At 35.4% G+C, this 20244-nt stretch overlaps 1 protein-coding gene across 50 annotated transcripts in view; it reads left to right on the top strand.

The window, feature by feature from the left end:
* The window catches only part of celf2 (cugbp, Elav-like family member 2), a 430922-nt gene that overhangs the window by 294035 nt on the left and 116643 nt on the right, over positions 1-20244 (top strand). For 12 of the 50 annotated variants that reach the window (XM_073945707.1, XM_073945705.1, XM_073945692.1 and 9 more), the window contains exon 1: positions 856-1193. The exons of the other annotated variants lie outside the window; for them this stretch is intronic. In XM_073945707.1, the coding sequence (XP_073801808.1) occupies positions 1117-1193 (77 nt within the window). In that variant the 5' untranslated portion in view covers positions 856-1116. Of the gene's footprint in view, positions 1-855; positions 1194-20244 lie in introns of those variants that run through there. 50 annotated transcript variants of the gene reach the window in all.

The following is a 20244-nucleotide window of genomic DNA, read 5'->3' as shown; positions in this document are numbered from 1 at the left end:
TATTTACCTTTGGCCCACTAGCCTCTATCAAAATTGGTTTTTGGCCCTTCAAAAGAAAAGGTTTGGGCACCCCTGATATAGGCAGTCGCAAAGTACCTAAGAGTATTTATGTAATAAATAAATAAACAAATTACTATAATAATTTATTGTAAAGTACAGGGAAAAAAGCTTACATCCATTTTTAGCTAAAAAAAAAAAGTCTTGTCATCTCAACTTACATCAGTCAGTTCAATTTTGTTTGCATTGTTGTATACATTTTGTAAAAAAAAAAAAAAAACTGTTACATCTTAAAATGAGTTAAAGTAACATATAAACATTTGTTGTTTTTGAAATATTGTTTTGCATTTTATGTTAAACAATCAGTTGTGATATTTCTATAGTTGCTGTCATAACAGCTATAGGAAACAAACAAACAAAACTAAGTGCCCATACTAAGTTTACTACAAATATATTATACTACAGTACACCTCAGTTCACTGTAGTAAAAACTAAAGTATGCAGTATTTATTAGTTCATCAGTTCACTAGTTAATACTTAAGAATGTGGAAGCATTCATTCAACAAAATTGTTAATACTGTGATATATTAGACTTTACTATAGTACCGTTCGGAAACATTATAGTATGTGTGCTATAAATTACTAAACCACTTTTTAAAAACTCCAGTCTGCATCCACTTCCATTGCAGGGATTAGTGCTGCATGAACATTCTTCAAAAGATCTATTTTTGTGTGTGTTTCCTGAAAGTAAAGAATGACTTACTGGCATTTCATTCATGCACAGTCGACCGGTTGATATGGCTCAGAGATGCATTGGTTAAAAACTCGCTGCAGCAGCGCGAGCAGCCACGCCTCTCCCTTCCCGGTGCTTGACGCTCCGGAGCCCTAGTTGTCTGAGGAGAAGGGCTTTTTTCAAGGGATTGTTGAGGAAAATCACTCTAATGGGTGTGAGGAAAAGAATGTGACAAGCTCAGTGAGTGTGTGTATGTGTGTGTGTGTGTGTGTCCAGTCAGTGCACCTGTCCCTCTCCGTCTCGCGCGCCCAAACTCGGCAGGCAGGCTCGCTCGCAAGGCGGGCGTTTTTATCCAGTCAGCGGCGCACAACGCGGTCAGCCTGAACATGACTTCGTCTTACAATCTGGATTTTTTGCCCGAGATGATGGTGGACGGACGATTGCTCAGCGCCGGGGAGAGGATGTAAGCGTTTAGCTGTTTATCTCTTTGCTTCCTCAGCTCTCTTCTGTCATCTTGTATGTTGACAAATAGGGCACGCGGTAGCGTGTTTGCGCCGCGCGCTCTGTTATCAGCGATCAGATAACGGGACTGATGGTGCTAATGTGATTTTGCTTTTAAACTGAGCTCATTCCCAGAGCCGTCGGTGGAAGTAGACACGTTGGATTGAGTGCCCTGTAATCGGACGGTCCGAGTCATGGCTTTCCATGAGTTTTACGCAGCGCAATGGGCGGAATTGTGGAATCTAGTGTAACTCCATGCTGGTGTGATATCAGTGCATCATTAAGGCTAACTGTTTATTAGTGCATGCGATATAAAGAACTTTGAAAGCCAGGTAAAAGTGAACATGTGTGGCTTGGGTATGATCACAGGACAGAACACAATGTCAGTTGTTTATCTGAGATTCATTCATATTTTATTAGGATCGACGTTATAAAACGCGTCTGTTGCACGTGCAAGAACATTCACAATAGTCTTCATATTCCTAATAGTCTCCACATAAAATATAACAATTTGTGTTTGTGGAATTATCTTGTATTATTTCCTTTCAGAGACAGTATGATCAGAAATGAAAACGTGTGAGTTGCCTGGTGTATTCAAAGTGCATTAGCAGCCTATAGTTTTAAACCTCTCCATAATTTATGAGTTCATGCTCCAGAGCGTTAAACAGCAGAAGCAGTGCTTTATATTAAATGCATACGATCCCGCAGCGCAGTGTCAGCTCGTGCATGAGTAACAGACATGTGACTGAAATGGCTGGAGCTCAGTGTTGAAAACATGCGCCGCTCCGTCTCTGCTTTTAAACCATCGGAATGCGCAATGACTGACTCCCCCCTCTCTCCCCCCTCTAACTCTCTATCTGGGTTGTTTCAAATTTGATTTGTTACGTGGCATGTGTTGCCGAAATGAGATTAGAGCACGCGCAGGACACGTAATTCACTTAAAGTGCAGTGTTGCGGGGCGCGAGGGATAGTTTGATGCGGCAGCGCGGGCTCTTCTCCTCTGTCCCACTTACGTCCGCTTGCCTTTAACTGCTAACGCTTGATGAGCGCTTGTGTTGTGGTGAGAATTTCGCCCCCTTCTCTGTATTCTCTGCCTTTGCTACACATTTTCCTCATTATTCTTGTCTGCAGGGTATTTACCGTGGATATAGTATCCAGCAGCGTGTCATTTGTTTATATGTAACCATACTTTTGAGCGGAAATGGAGACGCCCTAAAATGCCCGCGAAATTACATCTAGTCCGTGAGGAGACTAAATAATGATTTAGTTCTATTCGAAAGATGCCACAATTTATATATTGTATATATAAATACAATCTTTGGAGAATGGGGTAGGATTGAAGACAGATAAAACACTTAATAAGCGTTTATAGTCTTTTTGTAAGTGTTTTTTTGCAGACAAAATGTGATAACTGATCCATTGAATAGACCAATAGCCTAGTTCTCAACCAAGAGACTCCAGTAAGTAAAAACTGTATAAATAATTAAATGAACAGAATCTTACAGAATACGCTTTAAGCACACAAAAAATAAGAGTTGAAAAAACACTTGAAACTTTTCAATATTTCTGGATTCACAATATAGTTACATGTTTGAGTAAAATGTAATTTTTGTTTTATTCTGTAAATGACCATTTTTCAGATATTTCTTTCCATTTTAAAATAATAAACTAATTTATTGATTTGTTTTCATGAAGAAAAACTTAAAAAGTCCAATCTTTTTAAAAGTTGCTGAATATCAATGAAATTTGTGCCCGCTGATGTCCGCAGATTTGTAAGCAGCTAATCAAGTCTATTATTTACTCAATATTTACAGTAGTTAGCATTTGAAGTGGATCAAAACCTTTCATCAAAGTTGTCCAGAAACCAATGAACAACATCACCCATTCTTGTCTTAGCACAATTTTGAAAAATATGTTTTTATATAAATTCCAGTAATAGTATTGACTAACTACTTAAGCATACTTTGCGTTTACGAGTCAAACATTTTGAGAACTGCTAATTTATAAATCATAGACTGGGTAGCAACTGGGTAGATGTTTGTTTTTGTCAAAACTGTTTTGGTCAAAATCTTGCACCATGTCTTATCTGTTTATTTCATTTGAGTTCAATTTTTCCAGTTACACCATGTGATTGCTGTCAGAAGTTTGTGTTTTTTTGTGCCCTCATGAATGTTTCTCTTTGTGTACAGTCCTTTCTGTTGCTTTCAGCTCTCAGGTTTATTCCTTTGTATTCTTGCTGTCCCCATATACCTCTTTTCTCGCTCAAGACATGTAGGTGAATTCGCTGACGGTTCACCATAAGCATAGACTAGCACTTCTGTGACAAGGTGTTGCTATCAGTCTCCTATTACACACATACACACACATACACGTAAGAAGGTGGACAGGCAGCATCCAGCTGGCCCGTGTTCCAACGAGTGAATACTTGCTAATCTCTCTCTTCACTACGTGATAAGCCGCTCACCTCTCTGCCAAAGAAACATTACACACACACAAACACACACACGCACTCGAGTGAGAATATAAAACACCTGTCCTTTAAATCCCCAACTGCGCAGTCTACATTTCTGCCTGTCGTAAGCCACTTCAACTGAGAAACTTTGTTGTTGATTCTGGATTCTAGCTTTTTTTTTTTTTTGTTTCGCAGTAAAGTGAAGTCATTTGACAGGCTAACTTAATTTTAGATCTAAAAAACAGTCCAGCAGTCCTCCAGGACACAAAGAAGCTTTTATTGGATGTGTGGGATGAGAGAGAGAGACTGATCAGAGATCCGGCGTGGGGTTCACTGAACTTGTTTTCCAGCCCACTGGAGGCTGTGTTGGAGGAAGTGTTGGCGATGGGGGCGATTTTGCAGATATGATGCAAATATTTTCAAATAACTGAATTTTACTTCTTCTTTTTTTGTATATCGTGCTCATAAAGACTTATCACCAACTTTATTCTTTACAGTTGACTATTTGTGATTATAGTATTCATTTTAGAATGACTTTTCCCAGCATTAAATGACACAAATAAGCGCAACAGAAGACATTTGTGCTGAGTTAATGCAAGGTATAATTTAGTTGGGGTTTTTTGTCTGCTGTTGTTGATTTGGTTTGTAAGACTCTTACATTGTTTGGCGAGATTGAGTTTGTATTTTAATTTAGAGTTATTCTCTGATACATACATTTTTGTACAAGATTAAACCCACTTTTTGAGCTGTTCAAAGAATTGTGTCATGGTGGATCATACTTTTAGCCAATAAGGGTTTATTTATACTCTGAAGTGTTAGTGTTAAACAAAGGAGGTTTTTTTGTTTGTGTTTCTTTTTTTTTCTTTTTTTTTTTTTTTTGTGAAATTGACCAGGGAGATTGGGTATGGTTGGCAAAAAAGGTACAATTTTTGTTTTAAAGGTTTTAAAAGGTTTTAATCAACATTGTTTTTACTTACAAAGGCTTGATTCCTGCTCAGTTAGTTGTTAAATTTGCCTAAACTGTGAAAATATTCGCTGTTAAAAATTCTATGATCAATTAATCCTGACAGCAAATAATTTTTAGGTCATTATAACTTAAACCAAGGTAATCATGTTCTAACTTGATTTTAAAAATTGCACAAGCTGTTTTAACAGGGTACAGTATCTGCGGGGTCTTAAAAAGTCCTAAAATGTCTTAAATTTTAAAAATCTAATTGGTTTAAAACTGGTCTTAATTCTTTTATGTCCTTGTAGTTACCCAATTGGGCCAACACCCATTCAATCACTAACTATACATTTTAATAAAAGTAAAAAAAAAATGTTTATTTATTTGCTATCTATTTACATATTAACATGGTTTATTAATCTTCCTTACAATAACATTTGTTTTAATGGGATCTTTTAAGTTTTAACATGGCTATAAAAAAATCTTTAGTGTTTAACCTTGTTTAAGTCTGAAATTTCAACCATTGTGGTCTTCAAATTGTCTTTAAATGTATTAGAAAATATTAAGTTTGTCTTGATGAAACCTGTAAAAACCCTGTTTAATCAGTTTATTATAATATATGTTCAATGGACTCATGCGTTTAATTTGATTCAGCTTAAAATTTTAAGGCAACCAGGATTTTTTTTGTTGCTGACTTATTTATTTTTTTATTGAATCAGATTAACTTTTCTAGTAATTTCAGCTTGCATCAATCAAACTGACCTAAAATATTAATGTAAACTTTACCTAACTTATATGCAAATATATTTTATATATTTTATTAAATCATAAAATATATAGTTGAAGCCTGATTAACTTTAGCTTAACTTTTAGTTAAAAATAAGTAAAAAAAAAAAAACATTTGTAGTGATGACTTTGTCATATTTTTTACTGGAAAATTGGGAACATTTGAAGAAGTTTTGTGTATAAATGGAATTATTTGTGAGAGAAGTTGATTGTTTGGAAATATAGTAATAATTTAGATTTTTTTTTTTAAGTTTATGCGAGTAATTTACGGAATGATTGTGCTAATTTGTTTAAAAATTGTGCTGAAACTAATTAAAGGTCAAAAAGTCTCTCTCTCTCTCACTTTCTATTTCAATTTGGAAACTCATAAAATGGCTGTTGATAGGAAAATATATAAAGATTTTGAAATTATATTTTGCCTCGGTTAAATCCAGTATCAGAATGGAATATAAATTTGTTCATCTCACAGGGAGTTTACTTGAATAACCATTTGAATAGTGTGTGAATGAAGCCTTATGTATGCTATGTGAAGCAAGGTATTATTTAGTTGGCGATGTTTGGTCATAGTGTTTTGCTATTTGTTGTAATAGTTGCACACTATGGTCTCTAAGGTTTTAATGTTATTTAAAGAGTTTTAAATAGCTCTCTCTCTATCTTTCTCTCTCTTTAGTAGACGAGTCATTTTTCTCCCCCTTCAATTATGTTCACAAACTCTGGGAAATCTCTAACCTTTGAACCATGACCTGTTAGAGTGGTTCCTCACATGTTCTGGTAACCTAGAGCATGAGACACAAAACACACGGGAAGGAAGACAGGAAAGACAGAGGGAGGATAGAGATGCCTCCAGCTCTTACAGGGAGCAGTTTCATTCCAGAAATCGCTGGAAGATAAAAGGATGATTAACGAGTGTGAGGAGCTGTGGCATATACAGACACACACACACATACAGTATACACACACACACAATCGACCAACCTTCACACTATCATGCAATCAAAATTGACCCTATTTACTTTTGCTAATGCACGTTCTTGGTCTGGTTGTGCACGATTCATCGATGCATGTTATTAATATGTTTGTCTAAGTAATCTTTCATCAAACTGCAATAACTTGCTTCTTAAACGGCTGACAACCCAGTCAAAAAGTCTTTTTAAAAATGGATGCCAGCTTTGCTTCGCTATGATACTAACAGTTTTTTTTATTTATTTTTTTTTATGTAAAGGCATATTTTAAGCAACCCAGATCCACTAAAAAATATTTTAACATGCCATATTATGCAGGGCACAGTGACTTCACAGCAAGAAGGTCACTGGTTTGAGTTCCAGCTGGGCCAGTTGGCATTTCTGTGTGGTGTTCTGTGTGGTGCATGTTCTCCCTGTGTTCACGTGGGTTTCCTGTGGGTGCTCTGGTTTTCCGCACAGTCTGAAGACATGCAGTATAGGTGGATTGAATAAACTAAATTGGCTGTAGTTTATAAGTGTGTGTGTGAATGCGAGAATGTATGAGTGTTTCCCAGTGGTGGGTTGTGGCAGGAAGGGCATCTGCTGCGTAAAAGATATGCTGGAATAGTTTGTGGTTTGTACCACTGTGGCGACCTCTGTTAAATCAGAGACTAAGCCGAAGGAAAATTAATGAATGCATGTCAGTATTGTATTTGCTAATGTTGCTCTGTATATTGAACAGTAAAAACTCATTGCGTCTTGGAACACACTCTCTTTTTTTTGGTTGTTTAAATGCTTTAAACCACACAACATCACTGTTTTCACGAAATCTTGTTTTTGTAGTTCATGATGGGGATGAGAAAAACAGCGCTTTTAAAACCTTAAAACAAAACTATGATTGAAGCATTTACTTCCCAAAATGATTCACTCTTTCAAAGCAATTCCTCATGCTGAGGATCAGTATTGTGTAAATGCAACACGCATGCAGGAGACTTATCAAAAACAGCTCTTTTTTTGGGGGGAAATCTAATCAATTAGATTATAATCGTTTATTTATTGATTTTCTTTTCTACTCAGTCTGTTTATTAATCTGGGTTCACCACAGTGGAATGGACTGCCAGCTTATCCAGCATATGTTTTATGTAGTGGATGCCCTCCCAGCTGCAACATATCACTTGCAAACACCCATACACTCTCATTCACACTCATACACTACGGACAATTTAGCTTGGCCAATTCACCTATTACACATGTCTTTGGACTGTGGGGGAATCCGCATAAAAAAATGCTTAATTTCACACAATTCATTCATGTTGTCCCAATTAAGTTATCTTAATTGTTTTTACGAATTCAAGTGGATTGAACATAAAACAATTAAGTTGTCCTGATAATTCGGACTCAACATTTGTGTTGATTTAGCTTATTTTAAATAAGTAGTTTGAACAAGCAGCAAGTTTATATTTTATTTTATTTTGATTGTCCATTTTCAGGACAGTCCAGTAAGACGTTAACTACATTTATTCCTTTTAATTAAAAATCACAATGTATATAATCTGCTTGTTAAGTCGTAAGGTATGAAATACTGTTTACAGGTCCAAGCTTATCACTTTCTGGCCATCTGATATTAAGCATATATATATATATATATATATATATATATATATATATATATATATATATATATATATATATATATATATATATATATATATATATATGTTGCAACCATGATTTTTGAATATACAGTTGAAGTCAGAATTATGAGCCCCCCTAATTTATTAGACCCACTGTTTATTTTTTCGCCAATTTCTGTTTAACAGAGAGATTTTTTTCGACACATTTCTAAACATAATATTTTTAATAACTCATCTCTAATAACTGATTTATTTTATCTTTGCCATGAGTTTAAAGGCTTAACTAGGTCAATTGGGGTAACTAGGCACGTTAGGGTAATTAGGTTACCCTAATTAAACATCATTTGGGAAATATTCAAAAAAGAAAACAAAAATTCAAAGGGTGGCTAATAATTCTGACTTTAACTCTAATACATTGTGACATTCATACATAAATGTTTATTATTACTATTTGATGAGCCGGTCACACTTTACAATAAGGTTCATTAGTTTATATTTAGTAATGCATTTACTAACATGAACAAACACTGAACAATACATTTACAACAGTATTTATTCATGTTAATAAACGTTAGTTAATGAAAATACAGTTGTTCATTGTTTGTTCATGTTAACTCATACTGCATTAACTAATGTTAACAAGCATTGACTTGAATGATAATAATCCATTAGTAAATGTTCAAATATGATTAATAAATGCTGTACAAGTGTTGTTCATGATTAGTTCATGTTAGTAAATGCATTAACTAATGAACCTTATTGTGAAGTGTTACCGATGAGCCTCCCCATACAGTTTGATATGGCACTTGGACCCGCGTGAGGTCACACTGAACAAGTGGATAAAACTGGTCTTAGATTTTAAAAAAAAAATTATAAATAAAACAGATTAAAAGGCGATCTCAGTAAACCTTCATGAATCATGGGTGTGCGTAGAAGCATGAAAATCTTGAATGACATGTATATTTGTATGGCTTTGACTTAACGAAGCCTCTCTTATTGAAATCATGTGACCTTGGCAGTTTCTCCATATACACCAGACCAGTGATTCGAAACAAAAGAATTGCAAAAGGTTTCGAAGCCCCGTGATGTATAGTGCTTTGAAAGCAGCTATCACAAGTTGACATTTTTCCAAACAGTTTTCAAAACATGTCATAGTAAATGAATGGTCAAAATGCTGAAAATATTTTCAGTTTTTATGTTGTGAATGCTGCCCTGTAAATGCCCCCCCAGCCCTCCACTTCAGCCAGGAAGAAGTCTTGCTCATCCAGAAAGTGCATGCGCATGTACAAATTGAAGGGATTACACAGAGACTGACTTTTGCAACTCAAGGCTAACGTTTCTCTTTCAGCACTATAGAGTTGCTGTGTGTTTCAGGGTCAGACGTGTATTTGTATGGGCAAGAGCTACTGAATCACTCATGCCTGTGGTTCGGCGGCTCATACGTGTGAAAGTGACGGATAACGACAGGATTTATGAGGCCGATGTTGTCACCACGGAAACGCTTAGATGAATTTTTGCCATATTTCCACCTTTGCTGTGGTGTAGAATCTGTTTTGAGGTCAACCCACTGATAATAACCACGAAACATAAACTGTGAAGTGCATTATTTTGTCTTTAAAGTTAGATTTATTTTATTGCATGTGGTGTTTATTCGGGTTATTATATCTTTGCATTTTATTCGATTTTGCTTCTGAAAAACTCGACCACCAAGGATACCATCTGCACTTGCCGTTGAAGCTCATTTCTCTCGTTTACGCAGTCTCTTCATCTTACACACACTCAACTCTCTCATTCACAGAGAGACAAGAATCGCATCTCCATGTCTCTCTTTTTTTCTGTCTATGGTCACGCACACACTCGTGACGATGGCTTTCATGCACTGAAAAGCTGACTACAGTCAAGGCAGGAGTGTTTGTCTTGAGTTCTTTATACCTGACGAACAACATTCTCCCCTGTGGCCTTGGTACCATAGAAATCTCTTGCTTCCTAACACGGACTCACACTCACACACATACACACTGACTAGGAGCAGATGTGTTTATTGGACTTAAAAAAAAAAAAGTGAATTTATCTAGTTGCTTTAGAGTTTCTGTCAATTCAGTTTCAGTTGTTCTGCAGACTCAGTTCAAATCTTCAAATCAGTTTAATAATATATTTTTGATAGTTCTGACTGTAATATCTGTATATTTCCTAATAATTCAATTTTCTTATTTAAAATATCATCATCATTTTTTAAGAATGCACTGAAATGAAAATTTTAGGCTGACACCGAAACTGACAAATTCTTTGTAATAATTAATTAATTGTTTATTAAATAGTATGAAATACTTTTGTAAGACTTTTTAAATCAAACTCAATAACTTCTATTAGATTTTGTTTTTGGCTCATATTTATTATTATATAATTTTGACAGGTTTAATCTTTCAGCTAAAACCTGAATGCGTCATTGTTGGACAATATTTTTTGTTAGCCAAAAATTAGGTGCATTTATTATTATTATTATTATTATTATTATTATTATTATTATTATTATTATTATTATTATTATTATCAGGGCTTGGCATTAACATCCACCAACTGGCCAAATGCAGGTACATTTCAACAATGGCGGGTTACACAGTCTCTCCCGCTAGCCAATTTGGCTGGTTGAAGATCATTTTTAAATTGTAGTTGTCTTTAGTAGCAGCGTTCAACAATAAGGATTTGTCAATGAGGGGTCAGCATGAGAGATGACGACGGGGCCGGAGTGGGACACCTTTTCAGCCCTGGAGTTTCAAGCCTTAGACCGGCCCACCTCAGTTCACGACTGACTATATTAAAATAAGGTCATTTCCAAATCAGTTTCCAATGACACTATCTCATCTTTTTTTGGGAAAACAGCTGCTTTAGAACTTCAAATGTTCAACAACCCTAACAGTATTATATGTCTTAACAATAAAAATGAAAACAAGTAATTTCTCTAACAAACCCGGGTCCGTGGCGTCATAATCTAACATGCTAACCGCTGGACCACAATAGCTGTGTATTGAAATGTGACTCAACTGAATTTTATGTGCGAGAAAATAGATAAAAAGAGAAGAGTTGCGATAAAATAATGAATAAAAAGGCTGTGGTCAAGTAAATAAATAAATAAATAAATTTAAAAAGTGTGACTGCTGAGAGCAACAGATTCTGGAGCTAGGGACACCGGGCCTCGCGGCCAAAAAACGGACCGGCCCACCAGGAATTCTCCCGGTCCTCCCGATTAGCCAATCCGGGCCTGGATGACGATAATAACTGTGTTTGCCTGATCTAAAGAAAGCAGTTGAATTCTGTATAAGAGGATGATCATGCTCATAATGAGACACAGGTGATCCAGCGTTTAAAAGTTTAAAAAAAGAAATGATTTCTTGCACAAAACATCTGTGCCTGGAAATGTAACTGGAGCGATTAGATCTCTTTTATATAGACTGTCCTGTCCTGCTGCTCTCTATTTTTTGGTCTTTTTGTAAGCAGATTGCTTTCGCTTTAAAATTTCACGTGATCACCCTTTCATTATCGCACATGGTATGTTTTTAACCTGCTTTCTTTTGCTTACAGTTATTTTAGGCTAAGAATTAATTTATTGTTTTTGGTTTGGCTAAAGAAAAAATTGGTAAATCATCAGTGTTGAGCCCTGAAAAGTTTTGTGAAATCAAAACTATTTGCAATGTGGTACTATGAAACCACATCCCATTTGTTCATGCTCATTGAGCAAGACCATACACGACGTGTATGGAGTAGGGTTGCACAATAGATTGTTGGAGCATTAATATCGCATCCGCAATAGTCACATTGCAGGATGTGATTATTTATTAAAGATAAAAATGTATTAAATTATATTATTGTTAAATAATTGATACAATGATTGCCATGTTATTTCGTGTTTGATTGTTCAATTTGTGTACAAAAATACTGTAAGACAGAAAACTATTTAAATTCTATTCATTTAAATTTTATCTTTGCCCTGTTGTATTTATATGTGCTTGTAATTCATTATAATTTATGTAAACGCACTGCAAAAAAAAAAAAAAAAATTTATCCTCCCAATCTATCTACAGAACTATTCAAATCATCTGATCTAATTATAATCATATCGCAATACATATTGCAGAAAAACAAAATATCCCAATGTCAGATTTTTCTAATATCTTTTAGCCCTAATGAGGAGACATGGACATAACACAAAATCTAAATAAAGTAATTTTATCTTGTCAAAGTTAAATTTTTTGCATATAAAATATATTTTCCCAACAACAAAATTGTGGCTAGTAAAAATGACGAGTGGCTAGTAAATAAATGCTAAAAAAAATATTATGTCAAGCCCTGATTGTTGTTATTATTATTATTATTAATATTATTATTATTATTATCATCATCATCATCATCATCATCTTTATTATTATTATTATTATTATATTATCATTATTATTATATTTAATCAATTTAAGCTAATGAATTGTAGTCTTTACATTAGGAAATGCTAAAGAAACTAGAAAAGTGCTGCTAAAATGGACCCTTTTGACACCTAAAATGTATTAAAAATGTTTGTGTTTTTAGTATTAATCATATTTGGCGGCGTGTCTTTAACAAACAAATATTTACAAGCACTGAGCTATGGTACATAAATTATCCAGCAATGTTTGTGCTAGAGGCACGAGAAACGAATAGGCGAAATAGAAAGAAGGTGTTGTTAGCCATCACACAAATTGGGAAACGCTTCTGGTTTGTTATTGTAAATGGGAAATTTGTCGATAAGTCAAAGATGCAGAACCCATTACGTGTTTAATGTTGATTGGGTTGTTCAGATGATCAACGATTGCCCGTGTGCCCTGATTTCTTTTGCGTTTGATGGTTCTTTTGTTTTCCCTCTTGATTATTCTGTTTCCCAATAAACCCAGTCCCCCCCGCCAACCCCCTTTTTTTTTCTCTAAGTGATGTGAGATCCCTGTCCAATATTTATTCACTCCATCTGCGTGGCTGCATTTGCCAAAGTCAAGGCTTACCTCAATGAGTCCCTGCGGACCCTTTCCCTCTGTCTTTCCTGACTTTCTTTTTCGTGCTCACTTTATGTCTCTCCCTTTTGTCTTTTTTTTCTTCCCTCACTCTGTAACGTACAGCAAAATCTATGCATCCTCTCCCTGCTTCCTTTCATACTCACGTCGTCATGTTTTCCCTCTCTCTCCCATGCTCTTTCTCGCTCCTTTCCTCTCAAATGTTTTACTTGTTTGATTGGGCTCTTCAGAAGGAGAGCTCATTATTTGCAGCTAGAGGGAGCGGAATGCGGGATTATGGGAAACATTTGAGGACTTATTTCTGCTGCCTGTTTAAAAGGCAGCCATCACTGCGCTAAAAGTCACACAAACACACACACACACACGCGCAGACGGACTCAACAACCTGGCAGCCCTTCAGCAAAAGCCTTCCAGCTCGGCTCTTGCGCTCTAACACACTAATCCACTCCTCACACCTGTGTGTAAATGTGCGAGGGTTTGTTGGTGTTCAATCCCTCTATGCAGATTTCTTTTTTCCTGTTTGTCATCAAAAGTATGCTAATAGCCCAGGAGGGTTCAGTGACTGTCTGGTGCTTTCTGAACACCAACAGGACCTTTTTTTTTTAAATGGCGAGCTTCTTTCTGATTGGCTGGCTTTAGACAGGATGCAAACCCTAATGAGCAACGTTGGGTGTTACTGAGCGGTGTCTTTGGTGTCATAACTTGAATATTATTGTCAGATGTTTTTAAACAGTATCTGCTGTAAACTGTACAGATACCATATACAAATATACAATCGCTGCCATATCAGTATCGGTCGATAAATGATACATGAAAGCAGATAAATTATGGATTATATCTGCTGGTGGAACTATTGAATATGTATGCTGCTGTCCTTGAGGCTTTTGACTGAGGCCTTTTGCATCATGTGAGCAGAATATATCGGCTATTGGTTTTCAAATGTAGAGAGTTATTGGTTATCAGTATTAGTGAAATTCGCCATATTGGTGCATCCCTAAAGAAGCATGCTTTGCTTCTTCAGTCTTCCACTGTGCTCTCTTTCAACATTTCTCTCTGCTTTTGTGAATGCTAAACTCCGCCTGCTCTTATTTGATTGGACAATTCAGCTTTTTTGACATTGAGCATTCGTATATTGGGTTCATACCAAACAGCGAAATAAGTAATAGAGCAAGTAAATTGCATACAAAGTCAATGCAAATGGTCAAATTGAGGCAAATTATTGCCGCACAGCGTAAGTGTGTAAGTGATTTGGAATGCTCATTGTGTTTTCCATGAACGTGTAACGTTTGCCTCAATCAAGTCTACTGCGCAATTTCAAATAATTGAACTCAAGCAAAAAATTTGCGTAATGTGAAAAATACCCTACAAGTAGACTATGAGTAATGCAGTGCTACAGGTTTAATGTGAACCCAGCATTAGAAGAGACCAGTGAAAACAATTTTTTAGATATTAGGGGGAACTGGTCTGTTGTCTTGTCAATTTCTGATAGGGCTGGGCCGATAAACGATATTATAAGAATCACGATAAAATTTATGTCAATAACAATAAGCTTTTGACTTTTTTCTCTATATTGTTCTAAGAGTCAATCACACAGCAGAAATGTCCAGCAATGGGAATCTAAAAATTTATTGATATTAGAGATGTACCAAATTTCAGCCACCAAAAATTTATCAGCCGAAAATATGTTATGCCGTTTAACGGACCCTCTAATTTTTGAGGCTTCAATCATTGTTAGGGTACTCTTTTAAATCTGGAAGCATTACCAGCTTATATCGAAATATATATTGTTATCTTTCAAGATGGAAAATAATTATTGAGATAGCATTTTTGACATATCGCCCAGACCTAATTTCTAAGGTGATTAATTTTCTGACCATTTGAATCTGGCTCTGGCTCAATTGATTCTTAATGTGAATATTATGGAGTGTTGGATTTTGTGATTTCACTGTAAAGTAGGATACCCAGCAAGACACTGTATGAATCTATGGGTGTCCAGCCTTACTTCTCCAGAGATTTGCTCAAAACCGCTCCAACACACCTGCTTAAAATGTTTTTGTAAACCTAAGACTGTGTTTATTCAGTTAAGGCAATAAGAGGCCATTTTTTAAATGGTGTAAAGTCTTCTCTGTGCCTTTCGGTAGAAAATGTCTTCAACAAGTCTGCCTTTAAATGTTAATTTTGGGATTAGGATTGATCAAGCCATCAACTTGAGTTTTGGATTGATCAACCTGAGTTTACAAAACGAGAAGAAAGGCTGATTGATTGGAGACGTTGCAAGCAATTTTACGACAGGAAGGGTATAGTGTACTGCACTTCTCAGGGTCTCCCCAAACCTGTCGCAACTCTGACAGAAAATCAATTGATGGCAAGGCTGTAATGTGATCACTTTTGACATGATCCAAGACAACCAAGTCAGTCATTACGCTTCATCCAATGGTGACTATTACAGACATATGCCAGTAGCAGTAGCAAATCTTCCCAAGACAACCTTAGCTGGTTCAGATGTGTTTGTCTAAGGTCAGCTAGTGCTTTTCGAGAGCAGAATTGGACACCACTAGCATAAATCATATTAACAAAGTGCAGTTCTTCACTTTGCATGTCAATCAGATGGCTTCTTTTTGTTTAAACTGAGAGAATAAATCTTGACAACTCAATCCTGATAGTCACAATTCTGGCTGTGTGAGACTTTTATGCTAATGAAGCCTAATATTTATGAATCCTTTATTCCAGTCCCATCACTGGGACCCCCAGCACGCCTTTGCACTTCCCCTAAACCACATCAGGCCATCAACCTTGGCTGCCGCAAAGCTCTTGAACCCTTAAGCCAGCCTCCCAGATGGGCAAACAGCCCCATGAGGCTCGATGCCAGAAGATGCCATGGGCACAGCGCACAGAGGCAGAGCTGGAATACGAGACAGTCCTCACCTCCTCTGGTCAGTCACGGTACTGACGCCTCTCCAAAGCTCAACCAAGTGTGGCATTTTATGACACGCATCCCACCTTGCGCTCAATTCCACTGCATCTCTCTCTCTGTTTCCCTTACCCGGAAGAATCTAGGCCACTGCATACGGAGAGACTTTTGGGAGAGCGCTGTCACGGCCAACCTTGACTCTGACCGGAAAATGCATTCTGATGTGAAGGAGGAAAAATACAAGATCCACACACAAGTCCTGCTTTTCTTCCCCATTCACTCATCAAACGGATGGGTTATATAAGAATGCAGGAGTATTTGCTTTGGGGACTATGATGATAGAGTAATGAGAGAAAGATAAATGTGTGAGTTATACCGGGTTATAGAATTTGGTGTGTGTGGAGGCTAAGTTAAAGTTTGCGCAAGTAGGCCTGACTGTTTTATTGCGAAGCTTGATCTACTGCAAGCTTGCAGGGCTCTCTATGCTGTTAAGGGCAAAATGGAGCGATTCTGTCTGCGCTTTCCCTCAGGCTGTGTCTGAGTGAGAGAGGGGGCTCTCTGTATAGCGCTGCCCTCTGAAAACAGACACGCTGGGTATGTTCTGAATGGAGGACTACCATACAGCTATGGCTGCTTTTGAAGTATGCATGCAGTATGTGGATAACCTGCTTCGTTTGCTGAAATGTCCAGTCTTGGACAGCACTGTGAGTGGGATACTGTATTCGACAATGCAGTGGACTTGACTTGACCTACCTTTTTCGAAAGTGGAGATTCAACTGACAGTGCTGTGTGTCTATATATATATATATATATATATATATATATATATATATATATATATATATATATATATATCTATATATATATATATATATATATACAATTTTTCGGATCAGCCAAAAAGGAGAAGACAAATGTATTTGCTTTCCATTTATTACAAAAGCAGTACTGCAATTCTTTACAATTGCAATAATTTAAAATAAAATGAAGAAATAATCAGCTGAATAAAAATAATTTGTACATCACTGAATAATTTACAATATTCAGAACTGTGAAAAATTCACTGTTACTACTTCTGTTGCTGATAACGCTAAATGTATAAAGTGTATATTTAGTATAAAAAGTTTATTTAAATGTATATTTATTCTCATTTTCACTCATAGTTATTCATGTTTCACTAGATGTATCATTAAAAAGAATGAATATAAAAGAACTACTCTGTGGCATATGTTATTTTCATTTCTGATTGTTACCGCCGCTTGGTTAAATAATTAATTGCTGCCTACAACTTTCATTTTTGAGCATCGTTAAATGCACATGACAGAGATTTTAGTCTTTACCGTAAACATCAGTAGTTTTAGCTGTTATCTTGAAGTATATGGCCACCTGGTTGCCAGGAAAGAGGCGAAGAACAGAGAAAACGGAGAAAATGTATTTATTAATAAAAGGGATGGCAGGTCCTCATGGAGACTCCCATCTAAACCAAAACAAGCAGAACATAACTGTCCAGGCCTGGAACTCTCATAGCTTCCTTTGCCATCGTTCCTCCTCTTATAGTCCAGAGCTCTTTCAAAGGAATTCTTTCCATTCCCATGGCTCTCAGCCCTGCCCACCCCCCCCCCCCACCCCCCACCATATATCTATCTATATTTATCTATATATCACCAACTATAAACTGTTCTCCCAGTACTTCTGTGTTATTTGACTTTGTAACTTCATAATTAACGCAAACTAAAGACATACGAATCACCATAAATTATAACTTATGTTGCGTGGGTGTTGAGATCCTGATCTTTTAGTGATTAATCGTGCAGCTTACACTGAAAGCATTGATGCAGTCTAAACACGTGGTGAAGAAACACCTCAGAAACCTACCACATCCAAAATAACCTACCATAACTTCTTCTATCCTCATTATATTTTGCAGAAAAACCTAAATGCTTTCATACATGTGATTTGAATGACGTGAGAGAGGTGATTTCTCTGTAATCGTAACAATATTAGGATTAATCTACAAGTAAATAAAAAGTATTAATCTGTAAATCACGTGTGTTTGAACTGTGGGCTGCGATCCTCACAAATCACGGATCAACCGTGAATCGTTACACAGATAAACGTGTGTGTGTGTGTGTGTGTGTGTGTGTGTGTGTGTATATATATATATATATATACACACACACTGATGCAGCCTTTACACATTTTCGCTTCATTCATATTCCGACAGATATAGCTTAAAATAATAAGTTCAATGCGGTAAGTGAGCAAGGTATTGATTCAGTAAATGCTTCATTGATTTAGTGAGTTTATTCAGTGAATGATTCATCAGACTGATTTAAAACACAGTAGCTCCGGTGTTTACCAGTGTCTCCAATTCATCAGGCTGTGCACTTTCAAGACATTATGTGGTTATCTGAATGCAGCAACATTTATATAACTTTGCAATATGAATGTAGCTGTATTTTACCTTCATTATATTCATTTAACAGTACTTTAAATTTCACAGTGAATTTTCAGAGAGAGAAAGATTATAAGGAAAATCGCTAATTTAGTTTGTTCTCCATTTATGTCTACAAAATAATGATAAAAGTAAGAGACATGAACACACTCTCTTATACACACACACACACACACACACACACACACACACATACACAAACTCAGCTGGATGACATCCCCGCATTCACATTTAAATGGAGGATCCCTCATTGTTCAACTACCCTCACCTCTGATTGGCTGGGGGTCGCCATGTGTCGCGGCTCCACCAATCAGCATGCAGTATTCACTCTTCCAGAGATCCGCACTCCTCGCACAGTGCCACAGATTCAATGTGCATGAAAGGGATCATGGCGGAAAAAGCTGAGGCAGTCTCAGTTGGACATGAGCAAGTGAGATTACACGTCTAACATCTGCTGGTGGTTAGGGCTGAACTTCATTATGTAATGCGTCCAGGGAACCGAACAAGCAAAGCCGAAAAACGTTTAGATCCCTCAAGGCATATCATATCACCACATAACTGCCATTGTTTCATTTCCATACCCTGTTTCACAGTTCTGATAGTATTGTGTTGTGAAATATGCAAAGGAGCTCTAAGGAGACGTTGATAAAGCAGTGAATAGAGGATGGAACCATTTAACTGAATTTCTTTAGAGGTGTATATAGTGTAAAGCTGTTGTTCTGGATTTATGTAAAGGTAATCGATGGACCAGATGAGGTTGGTGAAAGCCACGCTGGTTTGATCAAGTGTTGTTTTGTAGTTTTTGCTTCATTGACTCTTCAGCAGACTGATTAACTGATGTTGAGTTTAACTTTGCATAGTTGTTGGATAGAAGACATGCATAAACATACGATATGATTTTGTGATAATATGCAAGATATATTGTGTTTGGAGATTATACCAACAGTAATAATTAATTTTTGATGGGATTTTGGTGGTTTGGTATTTTAAATGATGGGAAGTGGTATTAATAAATGGACATGCAGATTAATAACGCCAAAAATCTGTTTAAATACAATATTTATTTTATTAAGTAATAAATATTTAAATATATATTATATTATATTATATTATGTTATATTATATTATATTATATTATATTATATTATATTATATTATATTATATTATATTATATTAAATTAAATTATATTATATTATATTATATTATATTATATTATATTATATTATAAATAAAATACCCAAGATAACATAAAATAAATACAAAAAACCTAGCAGTATGCTAATTAATAAACCGTTTTTTGCATTCATTTAATTTTTGATTAAAATAAAAATAAAACATCAAATTACAAAATGCATTAACACTTGCACTGTGGTAGAAATTATATAAAACATATAATTCATTTTAAAATGTTTTATATTTAAAAATATAAAAATTATAAAGTATATATTATAAAATTATATTATATTATAAATAAAATAGTTAACATAACATAAAAAACATAAAAACAAAAAATGTTTTTTGCATTTATTTATAATTTACATTTATTTATTATATTAATATTTATTTTATTAAAATGTATTTATTAATTTTTTATTAAAATAAAATATATATATATAAATTACAAAATGCGTTTCAATTTACATTGTGGTAGAAATTATGTAAATTATATATAATATTTAAAAATTATATTTAAATATGTATTATATTATATTATATTATATTATATTATATTATATTATATTTAAAATAAAATAGCTAATATAAAACAAACAATATTATTTTTTTAAATCATTATAGTATGCTAAGTAAAAATCCCCCCCCCCACACACACACACATATATATATATATATAT

Source organism: Danio rerio, chromosome 4 (genome assembly GCF_049306965.1).
Source record: "Danio rerio strain Tuebingen ecotype United States chromosome 4, GRCz12tu, whole genome shotgun sequence".
Taxonomy (NCBI): Eukaryota; Metazoa; Chordata; class Actinopteri; order Cypriniformes; family Danionidae; genus Danio; species Danio rerio.
The sequence above is the reverse complement of the archived record's forward strand: the minus strand, read 5'-3'. Positions and strand labels throughout refer to the sequence as shown.